This window comes from Centropristis striata, chromosome 9, assembly GCF_030273125.1.
Source record: "Centropristis striata isolate RG_2023a ecotype Rhode Island chromosome 9, C.striata_1.0, whole genome shotgun sequence".
NCBI classification, from domain to species: Eukaryota; Metazoa; Chordata; class Actinopteri; order Perciformes; family Serranidae; genus Centropristis; species Centropristis striata.
In genome coordinates this window covers 28,871,278-28,890,953 of record NC_081525.1, presented here as the reverse complement: position 1 = coordinate 28,890,953, position 19,676 = coordinate 28,871,278, and the positions used below count along the sequence as shown (strand labels likewise).

At 38.7% G+C, this 19,676-nt stretch overlaps 1 protein-coding gene across 1 annotated transcript; it reads left to right on the top strand.

Moving 5' to 3' along the window:
- ankle1 (ankyrin repeat and LEM domain containing 1) lies at nt 1–11,257 on the top strand. The gene is made up of 9 exons (XM_059340339.1): nt 1–369; nt 2,113–2,265; nt 2,493–2,598; nt 2,716–2,839; nt 3,294–5,699; nt 6,165–6,333; nt 7,088–7,250; nt 7,353–7,485; nt 9,536–11,257. The coding sequence occupies exons 1-9, from the start codon at nt 305–307 to the stop codon at nt 9,700–9,702; spliced, it is 3,486 nt and encodes a 1,161-aa protein (XP_059196322.1). The 5' UTR covers nt 1–304; the 3' UTR covers nt 9,703–11,257.
- Nucleotides 11,258–19,676: the final 8,419 nt, after the last annotated feature.

The following is a 19,676-nucleotide window of genomic DNA, read 5'->3' as shown; positions in this document are numbered from 1 at the left end:
TCCTCGAAAACTAACCCCTGTTGATAAACAACTTGTTTTTAGAGATTGAAAAAAACAACTACCCATATCTCCAAGCATTAAAGAGACAAAACGAAGGATAATACGCATTTACGGGTGGCTAACTGTAAAACGTAGTTCGTGTTCACGCAATGAATAAGTTTCTGCATGTCTTCGGTTGTCTTAGCTAGCGTTAGCTAACTTCCATTAAAGGTTGCGCGTAGTTTGCTGCTCGGGGCTCGGCTATGGGCTAATCCGGAGGATGCTGATACACGACCATAGGTGATTTATAAAGACAACGCTGGCCATGGATCGAAAGGCGAGGAGGCTCGAAAGTCAGCTGTGTAAAGCTGTGAAGGATGGAGAACCGAGGTGAGGCTCAGCCCCTTTTCTCTTTGTTTTGTCCAGACATGCCCGTTGTTGATAACATGTCACAGCTCTGTCACATTTACATTAAATATTATACTAACTGCATGCTCATCAAGCTTACACGTGGTATAAGTAAATTGCATGTTGAATGAAAAAGTTTTTGCATCAGTTCTTGCCTAATTATAATCACTTCCTTCATTAGTGTTTGGTGTCTCTGAAGTAATCAAAACAACAAAGCTTGAGCTAAAACGTGTAATTTCCTGATTAATGCTCATTGTTTAAACATGGTTCATAAAATATTTGTTTTCTTTTTTCTTTTTTTATTCACAAAAAAATTTTACAATATAAACAATATTTGCCAAGAGGTTACAAAAAGAATGACACACATAAAATCAGACAAACATCAATTCCAAAACAGAGATCCAAAATAAACACAGGGTAAGAAACAGAGACAAAACAAACAAAAACAAAAAACATGATGTATAATTCATCAATCAATAAAATATTTGTCCAAAACAAAGTCAGTTTTCAGAGCCTTCTTGCTCTGAAGTCCTTTAATAGAAGTGCAGTATTGCTCCAGTTGTTTTAGAAAGTGAACAAAACTGGGTTTTGGAGTCAGCCCATTTCTTCTTATGTATGTGAAACTTTCATAAAAACCGAAGTAGCTGTACAAAAAAGTCCTTTTCCCTCTGATTTTCTTCCAAACAAATAATTTATTTTTCCTTAAAGTGGATTGCTTTTTCAGTTTTCCTGTTGATAAAATTGATTTCCTGTTCATAAAATATTAATTAGCATTAGAGGTCTGTTTGTGATCACGGTTTCCCCAAAATAGTGTATTTTGTGTTATGTCCCCATGATTTTTTTTAAACGATTTTTACCCTTTTACATACCATCAGACTTCAGTTAGGCCCCATGTTATACAAATATAACCACCTGAGGTAGAATAAAATTTACTTGTTTCTTCTTCCTGTCCACAAACACTTTAAGCTTACTTTTCATTGTTGTTTACATGTTTTGCACTTGGGAGTTAACATAAAGGGAAGTAGAATACCTGATAATGATATTCCTACTGAATGGGTTTGCTAATGCCTGGGTGGGCATATTGACTGCAAAATAACAACAATGCTGAAAGTGCATTCACTACATATAACATATGTAATAGAAAAAAGTATCAGTAAATATATATAAATAAGTGATTAAATTTACAAGTAAATAAATCAAATTAAATTGATCAAATAATTACATTTGGGCAGTGACTTCTCAAAAATTATAACAAAAGGTGATCTTTTGTTTCTATGGCTTCTTTCTTTTAACAAATTTGATCTTATATCCCCTTTATGTTAGTCACTGAGTTTAGAGGCTCAATTGGATGGATGGATGGATGGATGGATAGATACTTTATTTATTCCGAGGGAAATTCAAGCATCCAGTAGCAGCTTGCAAACATACATTGAACATACACTATACATACATTATGTTTTTAACTTAACCTATAAATAATTAACCTCTGACAAATCAGAATTTAAATTAAAACCTTTGCTAAAATATTAAACATTTACAGAGAAATTGGACTTTAGTATATTCAATAAATATGCTTTTTTTATATTATTATTATATATCATATATTATATTATCCATCCATTATTCAGAATGCAACATTTTGCAGGACATCATACCTATACTGTATTTTTAAAACTGTATGCTACAATACGTATTGGATTTTAACAGATCACTCTTCCTCTGCAGGTCTGTGGAGCTGCTTCTATCACAAGGTGCATGCCCTCACCTGGTGGGTGGTAAAGGGGTAGCTGCAATACACTTGGCTGCTGGCAAAGAGACAGAGAAGAACACACGCTGCTTGAAAATGTTGCTGCAATATAATGCTGACCCCAATATCAGGTATGGTTAAAAATGCAGTATCAGTACATGTTTAGGAAGGTTGTATAGATTTCTGAGTGTGCTGCTACAGACTTTTTGCAACACACAAAGTCTGCAGAGACCACCCGTTATTTCCATATGCTCTTTCATTTGGAAAGATGTAAAATATAGACTCAAGGCACAGAGTTCTTTGAGCATACTGGTGATGTAATGTTTTGTAAAGTTGTTTTTCCTTTTATTTCTCCCAGGTCATTGGATGGCCTGACTCCTCTTCACATCGCTGCACTGTGGGGATGTTATCAAAATCTAAAGCTACTCCTGATGAATGGAGGGAACCCAAACATTAAAGATGATGTAAGAATTGTTTTTGTAGCATTATCGATCATTTTCCACAAGAACTACACACTCAAGCTGTGCCATAAATGTTTGGTTCGGTTTGGTTTACTCCTTTTATCTCCTTAAATTCTATAGGAAGGGAATACACCAAGGCAGCTTGCAGAGCAACAGGAGAATCGAAAATGTGCCCAACTCATTCAGGAGTACCAGTCCAGCTCAGTAGACACAGAGGAGGATGACATACCAAAGTTTCAATACTGTAAGAAAGTCTCTTGGAAGCCTTTGTTTTGTTAGGTGTTATTTAAAACACTTCATTCAAATGCCACTTGAATGCAAAGTTAATGTGTCCCACTTGTGTTATATAATTACTGCAAAACTTGAACAAAACAATACATATCAGGTATTGTTAGAAATGGCGTGAAGATGCATAAGATATTTAAACCTCAAGCTGAAATTTAGAAATCACATTTGACACTACCAGTATTAATCTTGGATATTGTTTCTTTAAAAAATAGGGAACAAAGGCAGATATACTGATCAGATGTGAATTTACTCCAAAATTTGGCAATTGCACTGACTATTTTTCCCAATAAAATAAAAGATGAATACAATGCTGATCATTTGTAAACTATCCAGCAGTGCATGAAAATTGATTGCAGCATTTCTACCTTTTGCAGGAAGTCTATTAATTTATCTATTTTTTCCCCCCACAGCTGTGTATTCAGACCAAACGGACACATCCAGCTACCCTGAATCAGAATACAGCTTCAGTTCCCACTCTTCCATGATAAGTGACTTTGGTGAAGCCCCATTGAGCAGCACAAGGCGCTCGTCATTTTTCAACCTGTCTAACATTAATGGAAGGCCAAATTGCAGAGGAATAGCATATAACAGACTTTCTGATATGGGCGCTAAGCAGCGTCACAGCCAGGACTGGAACAATGCCTCCTCACACTGGGCACCTGAAGGTTCATCCATACTATCAAGCACTCGCATGTCTGCAGTGGGACCAATGCCAATTCTTAAGGAAGATGATTTATATACTGACGATGATGTGTTCACATCAAAAGCAAATGAACATGCGGCTACAACTGATGAATGCAGGATCTCCCCCTCCAGAAGAGACACTCTCCCAGCATTTACCCCCAGGCGAGCAAGTCGTAAGAGTGTGAGCTTTAGAGATGTAGATGAATATTTCCCTGTTTTTAGTCCTGAATCTCCCAAACAGCAGCCTGGTGGTAATGATCTCCAGTGCAGCGGCACCTTACCTTTTGATATGTCTGAGTACTCTGACTTCCTGGATTCAGAACGCATGGCCACTGTTTTAAGCAAGCAGGGCATCGACGTCACATCGCCGGATCATGTATATGTTTTCTGCAGGGAGAGCAGTGAGAGCACAGAGGAGGACATGGAGAAAACGGTCATCAGTCACTGTGCTTTGGAAGACAGTGACGATGACCAGGAGGACGAACATGTAAAAGACACTCAGGTGAATTTACCAGATCAGGCTGCCCCTTCCCATGTTGGCAGCAGTGGCAGTGGGACGGGAAGTAGCCATTATAGTAGCTGTGAGAGCGACCATTACACCAGTGCACTTGATGCTTCTGTACACACAACACATCTTTCACTCCCCACAGTAAAGGCTGGTTCTCTTGGGGCTCAATCTGATGAAAAGATTTCCACAGACTTCCAGATGGATTCAAAACCAGAAACTAAAGAGCATGTACCAGGTGTGCATAACAAACTGCTACTGTCTGAGGTAAAACACCCAAGCAGTGATGTGCTTGGGGCTTGTAGTGGTCCCCTTGTGGGCACTTCAAGTCAATGTGGTGTTGACGAGCCGGTGGCAGATGCGCCAATGAATGATGAAACTGAAGCATTACAAGAAAACTTCGACCTTCCATTCACACCAAGTCCCTTTGTAACGGGCAGGACTCGCTCCAGGTTGAGTCGGTGCTCAATGAGAACAAGCAGAACCCCCGACAGCCTCCTCTTCACGTCTTCCCTCTTTGAAGAGACCCTCCCCACACCGGTTCGAGCACGCCGCCAGACGCCTAGATCTGAGAGCAGTGAGGACTTTTACAGCTCACCACATGTACCTTGTCATACACCATCTTATTCAGGAAACAGCACAGCAGGAGACTCATTGCCTGCTGATTGCCAGGACACACAGTCCAGCACTCTCAGAGCTGCTTCAAGTGTTAGCGATAGCCAAGCCGACACTTTCATCCTCCCAAAAAGTGCGACCGACTCTGCTTCTGAATCGCAGACTCTGTCTGACACAGTCATAGTGGAGAAAAACCAGGACTCAACAGTGGACGCTTATGAAAGAAACCTTGCAGAGATTATAAAGGCCATGCAAGGCCAAGAACTCACTGATGGCCGAGACTTTTTGACTGATGATGTGACTAGTACAGATGAGGCAGAGAGAAATGTAAATGAGGCTCTTGATGAGGACAGAGCAGATAGCCCAAATAAGGACCTTTTGTGGATGACTGAGGTCTGTAGCTCTCAGTCAGAGTCTGCGTCATCCTCATCCAGCTCCACTTATTTTTCCCCAAGGAGGTCCAGGGAGGACTCAGACCTTCCTCCCACTCCAGGCACCGGGTGCACTCCCAGGTACAGCATGAGCCGGCTGTCGAGCTGTCGCAGGCCACAGCACCTGGCAAACCTGTCCTACACCCCCGGGGGGCGCCCGCTCATTCAGGATCTGGACGAACCAGTGGAGTACCTCTACACTGACTCAGAACAGGGCCACAAGCTGATCGAGATCCACATCCCACCCACAGCAAACACCTCACTCAGCTCCAGCATGAGTACTAGCAGCAGCGAGGAGACCATCCTTTATGACTGGCGCTCCATGCAGACTGACATGATGAATGGAGGAAAGGAGAACCAGAAGCCCCAGGTGGAGGAAGGTTATAAGGACAAGATGTTGCCGGAGGCCAAAGGGTTGACTGACAAGGAGCTGAGATTGAGGCTATTAGAGCTGGGGGAGAGCCCGGGCCCTATCAGCTGCCGTACCAGGCCCACATACATGAGAAGACTGTGTCGCCTGTTGCAGGAGTCAACCTCCCAATCACCACATCCGAAGAAGCAGTCGGATCAGCCACACACAGGTAACCCATGTCCTCTTTATTTCAAGTTTGTCATTACTATTTGGCTAACTTGATATATGATTAGGTAATAAAAATATTTCTGAATTTGTGGTTTGCATTATGAACAGTTTTTGTGAGCAGATTAAATGGAACAATTTTTGAATAAAAAAAGAAAGTAAAGCACATACTTATGTTAATATTTTAATGGATGTTTGTCCTGTGAAGTAGTGAAATAATTGTGTCCTTTAGTTGACTGTAAAATCACTCTTCTAGTGAAGCATGGAAATGGAAAATTGAACTCATTATTTGTATTGAAGCTCCCCACCACTCTTTGGGGGATTCAAATAGACATCACTCTGTGGGTGGATTAGATTAGCAGCACTGAACGAATGAGGCATATTAATACAATTATCATCATTTAGTTTATCAATCCTGTCACCGACACAGCAACTCATTTTCTTGTGTTCTCTTATTTTATCGCTGTAGATTCAGGTTATAGTCCAGAATTGTGTCGGGCCCTGCAGACCTTCCAGCTGCCTGATTGCCAGGATGATGAGCAGGCTTTGTGCCAGCAGTTTGACCAACCAGATCAAAACAGAAAGTGGAGAGAGGGCATCATCAAGTCCAGCTTCAACTACCTGCTGCTTGACCCGAGGTATAAACCTGTCTCCATAGATGTGTTTTTATATGTTAGGCCCCATTATGATAACACTTGTATGCAAACACTCAACCTTCAAAAAAATCTCTCCTTTGTATAATTTGAGACTTTTGGCAGGGGATTTTTTGTGTGTGTTTCTCATACTCACTTTGGCCACAAGAGGCTGAATCACTATTCTAAACTAATGAATAGGACTAAAAGCATTCTAGTCCAATAGAGAACACAGGGTAGGGCACTTAAGCCTCTTGTGGCTGAAATGTGTATTACAGCAAAACACTTAAAAAACGATCCCAACAAATATAATCACCTGCCCAAACTTTTATTTTGGATGGAAATTAAGATGTTAGAAAAATAACAGACCATTACAAAAATATGTTCAAATTTTTTTCTTTTCTCCTGGAAAAACTTTTTCTCCTATCTGTTTCACAATGACAAAAAAAGACATTAAGAAACTTAACAATTTGGCAAAACGGTTTTTCACTTCTTCCCAAGTCATAAACACGGGAGAGAAAACAAATTAGACCAGACTCACTTACTCACAGACTCACTTACAGGGTAAACAGACCAGAAACTACACTAACCAATCTGTATAATCAACTTTAATAACCATGTTTTTAACATTAAGCAATGGCTGTTTAATTCCCAATGAATCTTTAGTGCCGACTTGTTTCCTTATTAAGTCTTAACAACCTCATCTTTAACACCTTTCACCCTCAGAGTATAATTAAATTGATCTTTTTTTCTCTCCCAGGGTGACGAAAAACCTCCCATTCCGCAGTCACACCATGACTCCACAGGAGTGTTTCCAGACGTTTATTAATGCTATATTTTATGTGGGCAAAGGAAAACGCTCCCGACCCTATAGCCACCTGTATGAGGCTTTAGAGTACTTTAAAGGGGACAAGACATCCAAGGTAAGTCAGCACACACTTAACAATCTTAGTAAATTACATTTTTAAATAAACAAGGTTAATATATGTATATAAATCTCCGACCCTTTCTTCTCTTTGTGACAGAAACTGTCCCGTAAAGTGCAGCACATCCTTCAGGTGTGGAGCGCCGACCAGGGCGTCATCTCTCTGCATTGTTTCCAGAACGTCATTCCAGTGGAGGCTTACACCAGAGAGGCTTGCATGGTGGAGGCCATTGGTAAGCACATAGGGGATGAAACTCATCACCAATTATCTCCATTAAGTGGCAAACAGTGATGTAACCCACTTATGTTACTCCTCATTCCCAGATGTTGTCCTCAGCCAAGTATGGCCACATAATAATATATAATGTGTAAGTAGGTGACAAGTAGACTTCTAAACTTACTTAAAACTATGATATATTGGAGCACTTTAATAAGGCATATGCAGGAGAGGGATGTGGTTGTGAAGAGCTGCATGAGGGACTTCTAAATACTTACCCCTTTGGGTGTTAATGATGTGTTTTGTGTTATTGATATTTTTGACTCATAATCCAGATTTCAGGTATCTTTCTTGCAGTTCCCATCACTGCAATGGGATAATCAAAAAGCGGACGAATCAGACAACATGTTATCTTACAGCTGTTTGATCCAATGTGTCAACTTTATTCCTTAAACATTCTGTTATCAGATTTATGTAGCACGTTTTGCCTAGTTTTCTTTTCCTCTGTCTGTCTTATCCTATTGAGTGTTTTAGAGGTTACAAATAATGATTATAAGTAGGGCGGCATCCACTTAGTCAATTAGTTGACTAACGGGATGTTTTGGTATTACGCTACGTTTACATGATGACGGTCTGAACAGAACACGCAAAAGTGGCGACACATCTTCACTTTTTATTCTGCGTTTAGACGAGCGTTTTCGGGAGGAAATCTGCGTGCATACAGTGACGCAAAATGTGTGGAATTGGATTGTATGCATGCCAGGCGGCATCACTTAAAGCGATAAGAGCATCTTTGGGCATGTGGAAGTTTTCACGCCATGCATTTTCATCAGCTACTCCTTCCACAAAGTTCTCCACCATCCACTAGATCTCCCAGGTCTTGTCCAAAGCCGTCTGGCTCGCCTCCGATCAATTGGTGCGTCCAAAATGTGATAGAGGTAATTACAGATCCTTCTCTGTTCAGTTATACTATCTGTACAGATCCTGTACATTTGGTGGAAAGACTCCTGTAAGTTTGTTAGAGCTGCCAGAGCAGCTTGAAGGTCCGATGCATGGAAATAATGCGACATAAACGCATATGCGACGTGAGCAGATGTGAGCAGAGTTTTGCGTCTTGGCAGTGTAGGCGGACACGTTACGGCGGAGCGGATTCAAGTTTTCCCCTCTGGAGGGTGGTTTCAGATTTTTGCGTTTTCAAGCCCCAAAAACAGCGTCACCGTCTAAACGAAAGGCACTTCCCATAAAATATTTTGTTGATTTTACCCGCAAATGTCCTCGTGTCAACGGGGTCTTAGTTGACTAATATTTCTTGGTAGAAATTACCTAGACCAAGAAACTTGTGTGCATCATAACACATATGTTGATAAAGCTAATCCAAAAAATACATTACTTCACTTAGAATTTCTTTAGTCAAGGACAGCCCTACTTATAATCATTATTCACTTTATGTACAGTACAGGCCAAAAGTTTGGACACACCCATCTCATTCAATGCATTTTTCTTTATTTTCATGACTATTTACATTGTAGATTCTCACTGAACGCATCAAAACTATGAATGAACACATATGGAATTAAGTACTTAACAAAAAAAGTGTGAAATAACTGAAAACATGTCTTTTATTTTAGATTCCTCAAAGTAGCAACCCTTTGCTTACTAGAATATAAGACATGTTTTCAGTTATTTCACACTTTTTTGTTAAGTACATAATTCCACATGTGTTCATTAATAGTTTTGATGAATTTACAATGTCATAGTCATGAAAATAAAGGAAACGCATTGAATGAGAAGGTGTGTCCAAACTTTTGGCCTGTACTGTATATCTGTTATCTCTCAAAAGACCATGACACATTATTTTTTTGAGTCTTATAATGTATGTCATTTTAATATGGTTTTATATTAGTTTTTAATAAATAGTTTGATTCTGCAACATTTTGACATTGAACTGTACGAGGCAAACCTGATCATCTGTACAGAGAAAATCCATAAATGAACACGAACAGACAACATTAATCTGACACCAGTCCAGCATGTCAGTAACCTTCTAAATTCTCCAATTGTCCCAGGGTTGAAGATGCTCACCAATCAGAAGCGAGGGGATTTTTATGGCGTGGTGTCCAACTGGCAGGTGAAGAAGAAGCGGGACCTGGGTGTCCACCTGCTCTACAGGGCCATGCAGATCTTCCTGGCCGAGGGGGAGAGGCAGCTCAGGCCAGCAGACATCAGACAGTAGTGACCCCTGCTGGAGGTGGGTATGAACAGCACTGAAGAGGTAATACCACTAGTTCAGGGTACAAAACAATCCTACACTGAACAATTTTGCAGACGTTTGGGTGAGTGTGGGCAACATCCAAGGCATAAATGAACTCTGATCTCCAATCCTCAGCAATATACAGCAAGTCAAACATGCAACATCCTCTACTAATATTCACATCTGATGAACTTGCCACTTAAGAAAGTCCTGCTTCATTTCTATTAAAAGTGTGTACTTGAAGATTCCACTTTTGAAAATGTGTTGAAACGCCATCAAAGCTGCCTGATTTATTTTTGTATGTATAGTTTATGTCAATGATGAAGAGTACATTGCTTTTAATCAGCCCACATGTGAACAGGAACATGATGTTGAAATCAAAATTGGGAAATGCGGGTCATTCAGAAGTAAAAAAAAAAACAAGCATGACATAGTTATAACATTATGATGCTTTTCTTCTTGATGTAAGCCTGGTAGTTAAGCACATCATTTTTTGTAGTTTTAAAGAACATATCATAACTTCATAGTAAGAGGCTGGCACATGCATGATAGTTTTTTTATGGATAAATCGATGCTTATAGTTTTAGGAACTTGATGTGCAAAGTGTGATGTAATTTGATGTGTTTTATATATATGTCATAGTTAAAAAAAATGCATTGCAGGCAAGTTGATATAATAGCGTCCAATAGCATTAGGTGTTTTTGTGTATATAGTTCTATTATTTGTGTCCATATAATGAGATATGTAGAAACTGGATTCTGAAGTTCGTCACTTTTACATCAGCACTTGTTGCGTTAAGATCAGGAGACTGTCCAAGTTGGTAGCAAAACTGTTTTTTATTTGTAAAAATGATTGAGTTGTAGCTGTGTTTTGTATCATAATCTACATGATTTTGGAAGCCAATAAAATCATTATAAAGGGATTTTTATAAGTCAAAGAAATCACAAATTGAAGTCAGCTTTTCTCACAATCTCATCTAATTGTTTACATGTTTATGTCCAGAGCAGTGAGCTTAAAAACCAGTCATTATCTCCTCAGGGTAATTCACTTTTTCAATTTTCTTGAAGCTGCACAAATTCTTTATTTTTACACAAGCATTAATACATACCACTGAAAACAAAACATTTGTATTTTAGAGACCTTATTTTATAACCCGATCCCCAGGTTTAAAAATAAATCAAAGAGATCATATAGCTCAGTATCTGTGGTACTTTTATTATGAAATGAATGTCATGAAACTAATTACCTATGGTAATTAAACTATAAGACCATTAATAATACATGATTAACTTTGCAGACACCTAAAAATATAGTCCCTTCACTGTGAGTTGTGTTTGATGTTTTTTTTTTTTATACTTATTGTCAAAAACGAATCATCAGTCATGTGTACATTCATCATTTCTGCATACATGTAATGAAATGCTTTCTTTTCTTATTGTTCATTGCCTTCTACTGTCACTGCTGTATTTTGTTGCTCCTTTATTTTACAATGATGTATATGTAGTAAAAAGAAAAATACAAATGAACTAAACCTAAAGTGGGTGGCTATAGTTATTTTCTGCATGCTGTTCTGTGGTGTCCCTCTAGTGGACAAAGGAAGTCATTCATTTTCTTCTTCAGTCTGGAGGTCTTCATCCATTACGATTCTTTAGAATTTGTTTGGTATTAATATAAGCAGTTTTTCAATACTAAAATCCCTCTTTAACAATACATTAAAAAAGTCAATTTAATTTCTGCAACCTTAAGTTTAGTTTAATATCTGTAAGTCACTGATAAATAATCTGTTTAACATTTTATCAAATAGGGCTTCAGTTGCCTCAATCCTACAACAACATATTTATACTTCAGTGTGCTACATAACCATTTGTTTTGCATGATGCATTTTTTTCTTATTTCAAAAATGCACTTCTTATTTAGGAACAAAGAGCTTTAGTTACTGTTATCGTGACTCATTCCGTTTCAAAGAGCTGCAGCTTCTTGTGAGTGGTTCACCAATATTTTCTTACAAGCATCATCGTGGTTTTATACAATGAATGTCCTCTTGAATGTCCTCGTCTAACATCAGCCCCGTGGCTCGGCGAGACATTACATTACTTGACTAAGCAGGACAGCATATCTCAGAATTTACTCTCCCATGCACGCAATTTACAATTTAGACTCTTGAGATAATGGCCTTAAATTTGCAGAATCAATATTGCTTAATATTTCTTGTCATAAATAGCACTATAATAAAAAAAATATTGGTGACACTGTACATCTTTAGTGCTACAATATAGTGCAGGTTTTTTTTAAAAAAGCTTAACATTACAGTTATGGCCCATGGTGCGTTAATGAAACCAGAAGATCATGTGAAGGGATTTTCCATTTGCACCACTACGGTTCCTCATTCTTGCTGGACAATCAGTGGTTTTGATACAGAATTATCTCTGTTCAGTTTTCAGTGAAATACTGTGTGGGTACTTTCCTGATGCGATAGGCCAGAAGGCTGCAGAACAAATGTATAACTCCCCAAGCAGACTGAGCATCAGTACTTAATTATGTGTGGGTGTTTTATCAGCACACTTTAATCATCCACAGACCGAACCAAACTGCACGAGCAGGTAAACACGAGGGCTTTACTGTCACTGCTATCAATTGTAGTGGAAATACAGATGAGGTTTTCTGACACACAAAAGACAGTTGAAATATATTTTTCTCATGAAAATAGTAATTATTCAGGTTTAATTTACTGGAATGATGCAATGTCTCGAATTGTGTTTTGCAAAATGTGCTCTCAATTAGACAAGCTGGACACGCAGCTGGCTTTAACTAAACCTTTACTTTCATTACATTCCTCATCTTATATTTTAATGGAAATGAAATGCTATTCAACCCTAAATGGTAAATTAAATATGAATCTTATCATTGCATAGCAGTCTAGTCTACATCGAGGCCAAAGTGAATTCGGCTAAATAAAGAGGCAAGATTAACTGAACAAAAAAACAGTGTGATGTGTTTGCACTTCTGTTGATTGCATGTTGAGTCATAAAAGTTTTGTGGGGGTTGTTATTGCCAGTTGCAAGTTCTGTTCATTTCAACTTTGCTGACAGCTTACTGCAGTTGTGTGTGTGTGCGTGTCAATGTCACAACTGTACTTTTATTCCACTTATTTGTATGTTAACAATCTGTTGAACCAAAATACATTTCTATAAAGATTTTATTGACAAATGTATGGAACTATTGCTCTACAGTATTTAAATAATTTGCTGTGTATTTAGTAATAATAATTTATATGAAGACAAACAGACAAAGTGAAACAAATCAATATAAATAGCATATAATACTTTTTTTGAGTTACTGTTAAACAACATGTTTCTTTATGGAAAATTTGAGGGGAATGAGAGCACACATATTCACCTGATATAACAAGTAATGATAGATTTAAAAAAAAAAAACTGCTACTGAAAAAACAACTTATCAGTATTAATAGATTTAAATAAGAATTAATCTAGAGCTATTTTTTTTTTCTTTTTTAGCTTTCTGAGTGTTTAAAGGACAAAACCATGTTTCATCTAACCTCCTAATGGAAACAATGAAGAATGAAGAAACAAAGAGACTCACAACATTATTGAGGGCTGAGCTGGTGACTTTATTTGATTAAATACAACAATTAAAATAGCATGCAGTATTAAAACAGTTATATTGTACAACGTTATGGTTTGCCAGACAGAAAAAAATAAAACCTACATAAAAAGCAAGTTCATATTTCCCCCCACACTATATAAAAAATATTTTATTGAAAAAAATAGCATGATAAAAATGATGACTTTTCATTACTAAATCCCTTTTTTCTCCATAAAGGTCACTTATAATTTTGGAATGCATGTATTCATATCAAACTATTCTATCTTTTTATTTAATCCTGTAATATTTACAGCAACTATATGATTTATCAGCCTAAATGGAATGCAAGCCGTACATCTGTGTATTTTTCTTTAAAGGTCATTTTCTTGCAACTATCTCTTGCATCTCTTTTCTTCTTCCTCCTCTTCTGTAGCCAGACTCGGACCCCTACGCTTCAGCATGCGTGACCGAGATGCAATCTGAGCTGCCTGTCAATTCACACTGGCTGTGTGTGATTGTGTGTTGGTGGGAGGCTAAGGGGGAGGGGGGACAGGCAGAGAAATAAATAATGCCATCATCAGCATATCATGATGCTATTCCTTGTGACGTTCGGATGAAATCTGGGACACAGTTGCATTCATCGTTCAGTGAGCTCTTCCACACAGTTAAACCCACCGACAGCAATGAATGTTGATTGTGACCTTTGCTGTGGTTTGGAAGCTTGAAGAATTTTCTGTTTGTTTGTAAAGGATGTTTGCTTCATGTCATTTCTTCTGGAGTCAGGTGCTTGTGTGCAGGTTTCTGCAAGTGTTTTACCTCTTTTTCCCTTCTTTTTTTTGAAACACTGAGTGACAAAGGCTGAGCCACAGGGTACAATCAACGGTCGATGGTTTTTTCAATTTAGCTGAAACTCACCGACAGCGTTGAATGTTCACTGGGGCGAGCAGAGACCTGATGGTGACCAGGGATGACAGTCTGCTTAGAGATGCAGAGGGAGAAAGTCTTCTCTGTGGGTATAAAGGCTTCTAACTCTCTCACTAAATCACTTTTTCATTCTCTGAGCGGGAAGGACACTGAAAAAGTCATGAGTGTTTTACCATACACTGATAATGCTTTCTTTTCCATCTTGACTCATTAGATAACTACAGATTCAAACTAAAATTCACAACACTTCCTGATAAATACATAATAATAATATACATGCATACATCATGAATTCCCTCATTCTGCTTTTTGTCTCATTCTTTGCACCTTGCCATACACATACTGTACCTGAGGATAAAAGACAGGCAAATGGATTCATATAAAGAGCCAAACTTGCTTAGATATATACATATAAAATGCATTATTAGATTTATTATTAAAAGGAACTTCTGTCCCGGGTGCCTTCCTCTACCACAGCCCTTGCAAAAACTAAGCAGAAGTGGCTTTGCCCCACCTCTTCTTAATCCGGCAGTAGCTATATAAGAGCTATACATTATTAATTTCAATGACGCATGGTCATCATGGCTGCAAAGACAGTGTCAGTGAGCGGGAACACATTTTACCTCACCACACGTAGCAGTTAGAAAAGGGAAGTCATCTTGAAACTCATGACTCATAGCTGGTTTTAGTTAACACATCACCTGGGTGGAGGCTGCAACTTCTCGCCATGTGCTGTATTAAAGCACAGCGGCACAGCCTCTAGAGAGGCTCCAGCTAGCCCCGAGGGCTTTGTGCAAGGTGGAGGATGAGAAAGACGTCGAATATGAAACTGTCGACTCACCCAGATCAATAGCATCTACTGTTTCACTATGATGTGTCACTGTGGCTGATGGCTAGGGTGTTTTTTGTTTTGTTTGTTTAGTTCTTTCACCAATACCAGTAAATTAACTATCCGCCATCTTGTACGCAGGTTTTATTACCCGCTGCTGAGTCAGTGTTGCTCATCATGAGAGTTTTTGAAAAGCACAAAAATCAAACGCCACAGAGCTGCTGTAGCAATTAGATACGACTTCACAATAAAACTGTGGCGGTGAGTCAAGATGCGGTCGGGTGATAAATATGGTTTACAGCAGGATAAGGAGTGACTAGGAGATGATGTGGTGGATATCTCATGTCCTGCCAAGTACTCATTCCACACAGAAAACATAGAGTTAAAAATAACACTAAGCCTGTCATAGACTTTACTATTAAGCTAAACACTAAATATGAGGATTTTTAAGGACTTGAATTTTACTACATGCCTGACAGCAAAGAGTGTGCTGCTTCTATTCCTCCTCCAGATCTGAAAAGCTGCTTCTACTTTTGTCCTTTCCTGTGTTTGTCAGTCTCTAGCAAAACTTGTCATTTGTGAGCAAAAACCAAAAAAATAATCACAACTCAAAATACCTCCGTCAAAAATCCACTTTTCTAACTGTTGACACGTCACCCAAGCTCGGGCCAAAAAGCACAGTCCTTGCTGCGAGGGACACCGCTAACTCGGCCTCTCTCCACTCTCCCGCAGTGATTTGAGTGACAGTGTCGGAATTGACAGAAGTGGATGAGAAGGAATGTTGCTTTATAAGGTCTTCTCTGGCCGCAGGACGAATGTGACAGTAGGAAGAAAGATCCGGGACACGCAACTAGAGAGAGAAGGGCCCTGAGCTGACAATGTGGCCCTAATCTGAATGACAAGGTCTGCACATCAGCCCTCAAACCAGCCTGGGATGGGTGGGGGGTGGTGGATGATGAGGAAGCTAAGGGGAGAGAAGGAGAAGAGAGAGAGCGAGAGGAATAAGAAGAGACAGAGGGGGGAGGAGGGGGAGGGCGGGCAAGGGTGTCCTTCCTTCAAACATGCTGGCCTTAATGGCACCGACAGCTCTGACATTTAACCACTGAATCATTTTTAGATAAGTGGATGTGGTAGAGCTGTGACTTGTTAAAATTTCAGGAGGCAATTTTTATGGCTAAAGATAAGAAAAAACCTCCACCAAGGAATAATGGTGATCACAGAACACGGGTGATCTGTAGAGCCCGACCAATTTATCGGTCAGCTGATTTTGTCGGCTAATATCGACCGATCACAGACATATCAGTGTCTATGAGCACTGGTTTATGGGTCTGTCAATATACACAGATGAGAAAACCTTTTTGCAGCAAGCAATGCTTTGGGTGGTTGAAAAAAAAAAGTCAGTAACTGCCCGATACTGAAAATACAGGTCTGTTTATTTAACTCTATATTATTAATATTATTATTATTATTCACTTTATTTCTATAATTTGTTGGTCTTGATTAATGTTATTTGTTTAAGACCGCAGTTTGAGTATCTTTGCATAGTAATATTAGTGCAAAATTGGTGCACAAGGCACATAGGAAATGGAAAGTGTCTATTTTCATTCCAGCTCAAAATCAGCTGCCAAATCAGTAATCTGTGAATTTGTTATCTGTATTTGTCTCAAAAATCACATATCTCCAGTGATCTGCCGAATAAGAGACAAACAACTTAAATTCAACGGCAAAAAGAAAAGAAAAGACCAAGTTTGTGAAAAATGACAGGGCCAGTTAAAGACATTGGCTCAGTAGAAACTAAAACTCCAATGGACATCTCTCAAAGAGGAATTACTATAAATGTGATACAGGATGCCACATATGCTGAGCAGATTGTGAATGAAAGAAAGCTGTAAAAAAGAAAAAAAATGTCAAAGCTGCTCAGAGGAGCGCTAACAATAGCAAACTCACAGAACAAGTTTGTGCAGCGGATACTGTCACAGTTTCACAATTAGTGCTGCGGACTCTTGTCAAAACACCGCAGTAATTCCAGAATGACAAATCATACAGGAGGTGATCAGATTACTCCAAAATAACAAAAGACCCATCTGTAGTTGATAGGACAGTAGCGTGTGAATGTGCTGTTCTTTATTGATGCTAAAGATTTGCTTTCACAAACTTAGCTAAAGGCAGAAAAGAGTTAAAAATGTGGCCGTTCAAAGGAGAACTGGGGCAGTTTTTCCTTTCTCTACTCTCCAATCTCACTTTCCTCTACATTATTATCTCTCCATAAACAATTTAAGCCATAAGGATAGTTTTAGGCATGCAAAAGCAAACCTGTATGAAATGTAAAAAATATATCCTTTAAATACACAAAGTTTGTGCTTTTGTTTATTTCAACTGGGAGTTAAATATGAAAACTAAATGCTAAAACATAGTAATCATAAGATAAAACAGCAAAATTAGCTACAAAACTTACTGTAACTTTAATTTAGGCTCAATAAAAATAGCAACTACTTAAAATTTACGATCAAATAAGTGATTAATTGTAATGACATTAATGTCCTTAATTTGCTAATTATGGCAGTATTTTAAATATTTAAAAGGGGTTTTTTTAATGCACGTTAGGAGAAATAACAAAAATTCTGGGAAAAAAATAAAAAATCTTTTGAAATCTTTTCATGAAATTCTGGGCTGAAATACAGGCCTCCCATTTTACCATTAGTACATGTCTCCATTGCTTCCTATAAAATGTTTTGTAACATTAAAGGTATCTGAAAAATGGCAGCCAAATCAGGCTATTACTATTTGGTTTGTACCAACACTTCAGTGGAAACTCCAGTTTATGTCTGTCTCTCCTTCGTTCTCTCTCTCATTCCTCTCCCTCTCCCTCTCTCTCTCAGGAGGGGGAGGAAATTCCTGGCGAGGGTGCTGTGAGTTGTTGCTCTCTGCCTGCAGGTACAGACCGGCCTCCTCTGTCTGCCTGTCTGCAGATATCATACTGCGACGTGATCTGTTTAGCTGCCTGACTTAATGCTCACCTGCTCACGCGCCTCCGGCTCTGTGTGTGCATGTGTGTGTGTGTGTGTGTGTGTGTTTGTGTGAGTGTGTATGTTGACTTCTTATGTCTCCTCACAGCTGGAATGGCGTCTTCCCTCTTTATCTGCCGCCCTGCGATTAGAAACACACAGAGAACGATAGATGGACTTTTAGCACACTGACAAGATATTTACACATTTAAACACTGTTAATCTTCTAGCTAACAATATGCTGTGAACCAGAAAACACACACAGGGACTGACAAGCTGGGGTGGAAAAAAACTAGGGGCTGATTACAGTAATTGTGGGAAAGGAAGTAAAGAAGGCTGGATTTTACATGCACTGAAATATGGACATAAAAGCCCCTAAAACATAGATTATTCATTTATTATTTTAACCAGAACACATAGTCTGAGGGCAAGTTATAAAAGTGTTCTTGATAGAAAGAACTTTTAATTTATTTATTTATTTAATTTTATTTATTTGTTTTTTTTCCTGTCTCTGCTTATTTATTTTATTTTATTTTTAACTTTTGAAGAGTGTATACATATTTGGGTACATATATATAGGTATATTCTTTTTTTTAATTTTATTTTTTTTATGTAATGTTTTGTTATGTGTTAATTTTATGTAAACATGTACTTGTAGATATGTATGGTGTCTGTAGTAACTGGTATGTTTTATGTTCAAAATGAGGAAAATCAATAAAAAGAGTTGTAAAAAGTAAATAAATAAAAGCACCTAACATGTGCAAGAATATGCCAAAACTTGCAATACCAGTTTCAAGCATACATTTGTAGCTAATTTCAATACATTAGAATCCGTAGAGCTTCTTTGTACATCTAAATAAGTAGAACAAGGGGTTTCATTCCCACTGGACGCTTTCCTCTGTGTTGAAAGGCTGTGGATGCATCGTGTGCCAAGCTGCATATTATGTTGTATATTTTTCGGTATTTCATCCTCAGGTTGTCACGGCGCTGACAGATGCAAGCTGACGTGTACAACCACGCTCTCAAAACACACACGGACACACTTGAGTGGGGGTCTGAGTCCAGCTGGAGGTGGTCTCCTGCCAAACCTGCAGGCAGGCTGACTGTATTCATATTCATCACACACAGACTGATTGGAACTGACAGGACACACACGCACACAGACGCACACACACTGCTGGGCGAAAAAAAAAAAAACTACCGGTGAGTAAATCAATATTTCAAGGGCAACCTGCTATTCTGAAAAATTTATAACGAGAAACTATTTTGCCACCTCCGCTGCATTATTCTGTCTGACTTCTTTTTTTCTGCTATTGTATCCACCATCACAAAATACATGCACTGTACATTTAAAGGGAAAAAAAGGTACGGCCATTGAGAAAAGAGAAATAGAAGTGGATGTGAGAGAGAGACAGCCACAATTGGATGTAGACTAGCAGCAGTGAGTAATGTCGTGAGAGAGGAGCAGACTGGGGAGGAAAAGCGAGAAGTGAATAATAGCCAATAGGCTGAGAGAGCGACAGGAGCGGGAGAGATGTAGGGAGAGTGGCTCTCTCTCTTTCTCCCCCTCACACACACACACACACAAAGCAGAG

Coding starts and splice junctions, on each gene's coding strand:
- ankle1 (XM_059340339.1), top strand. CDS start 305: ATGGATCGAAAGGCGAGGAGGCTCGAAAGTCAGCTGTGTAAAGCTGTG. Junction 7,251..7,352: donor AAGGGGACAAGACATCCAAG/GTAAGTCAGCAC, acceptor TCTTTGTGACAG/AAACTGTCCCGTAAAGTGCA. Junction 7,486..9,535: donor TTGCATGGTGGAGGCCATTG/GTAAGCACATAG, acceptor CAATTGTCCCAG/GGTTGAAGATGCTCACCAAT.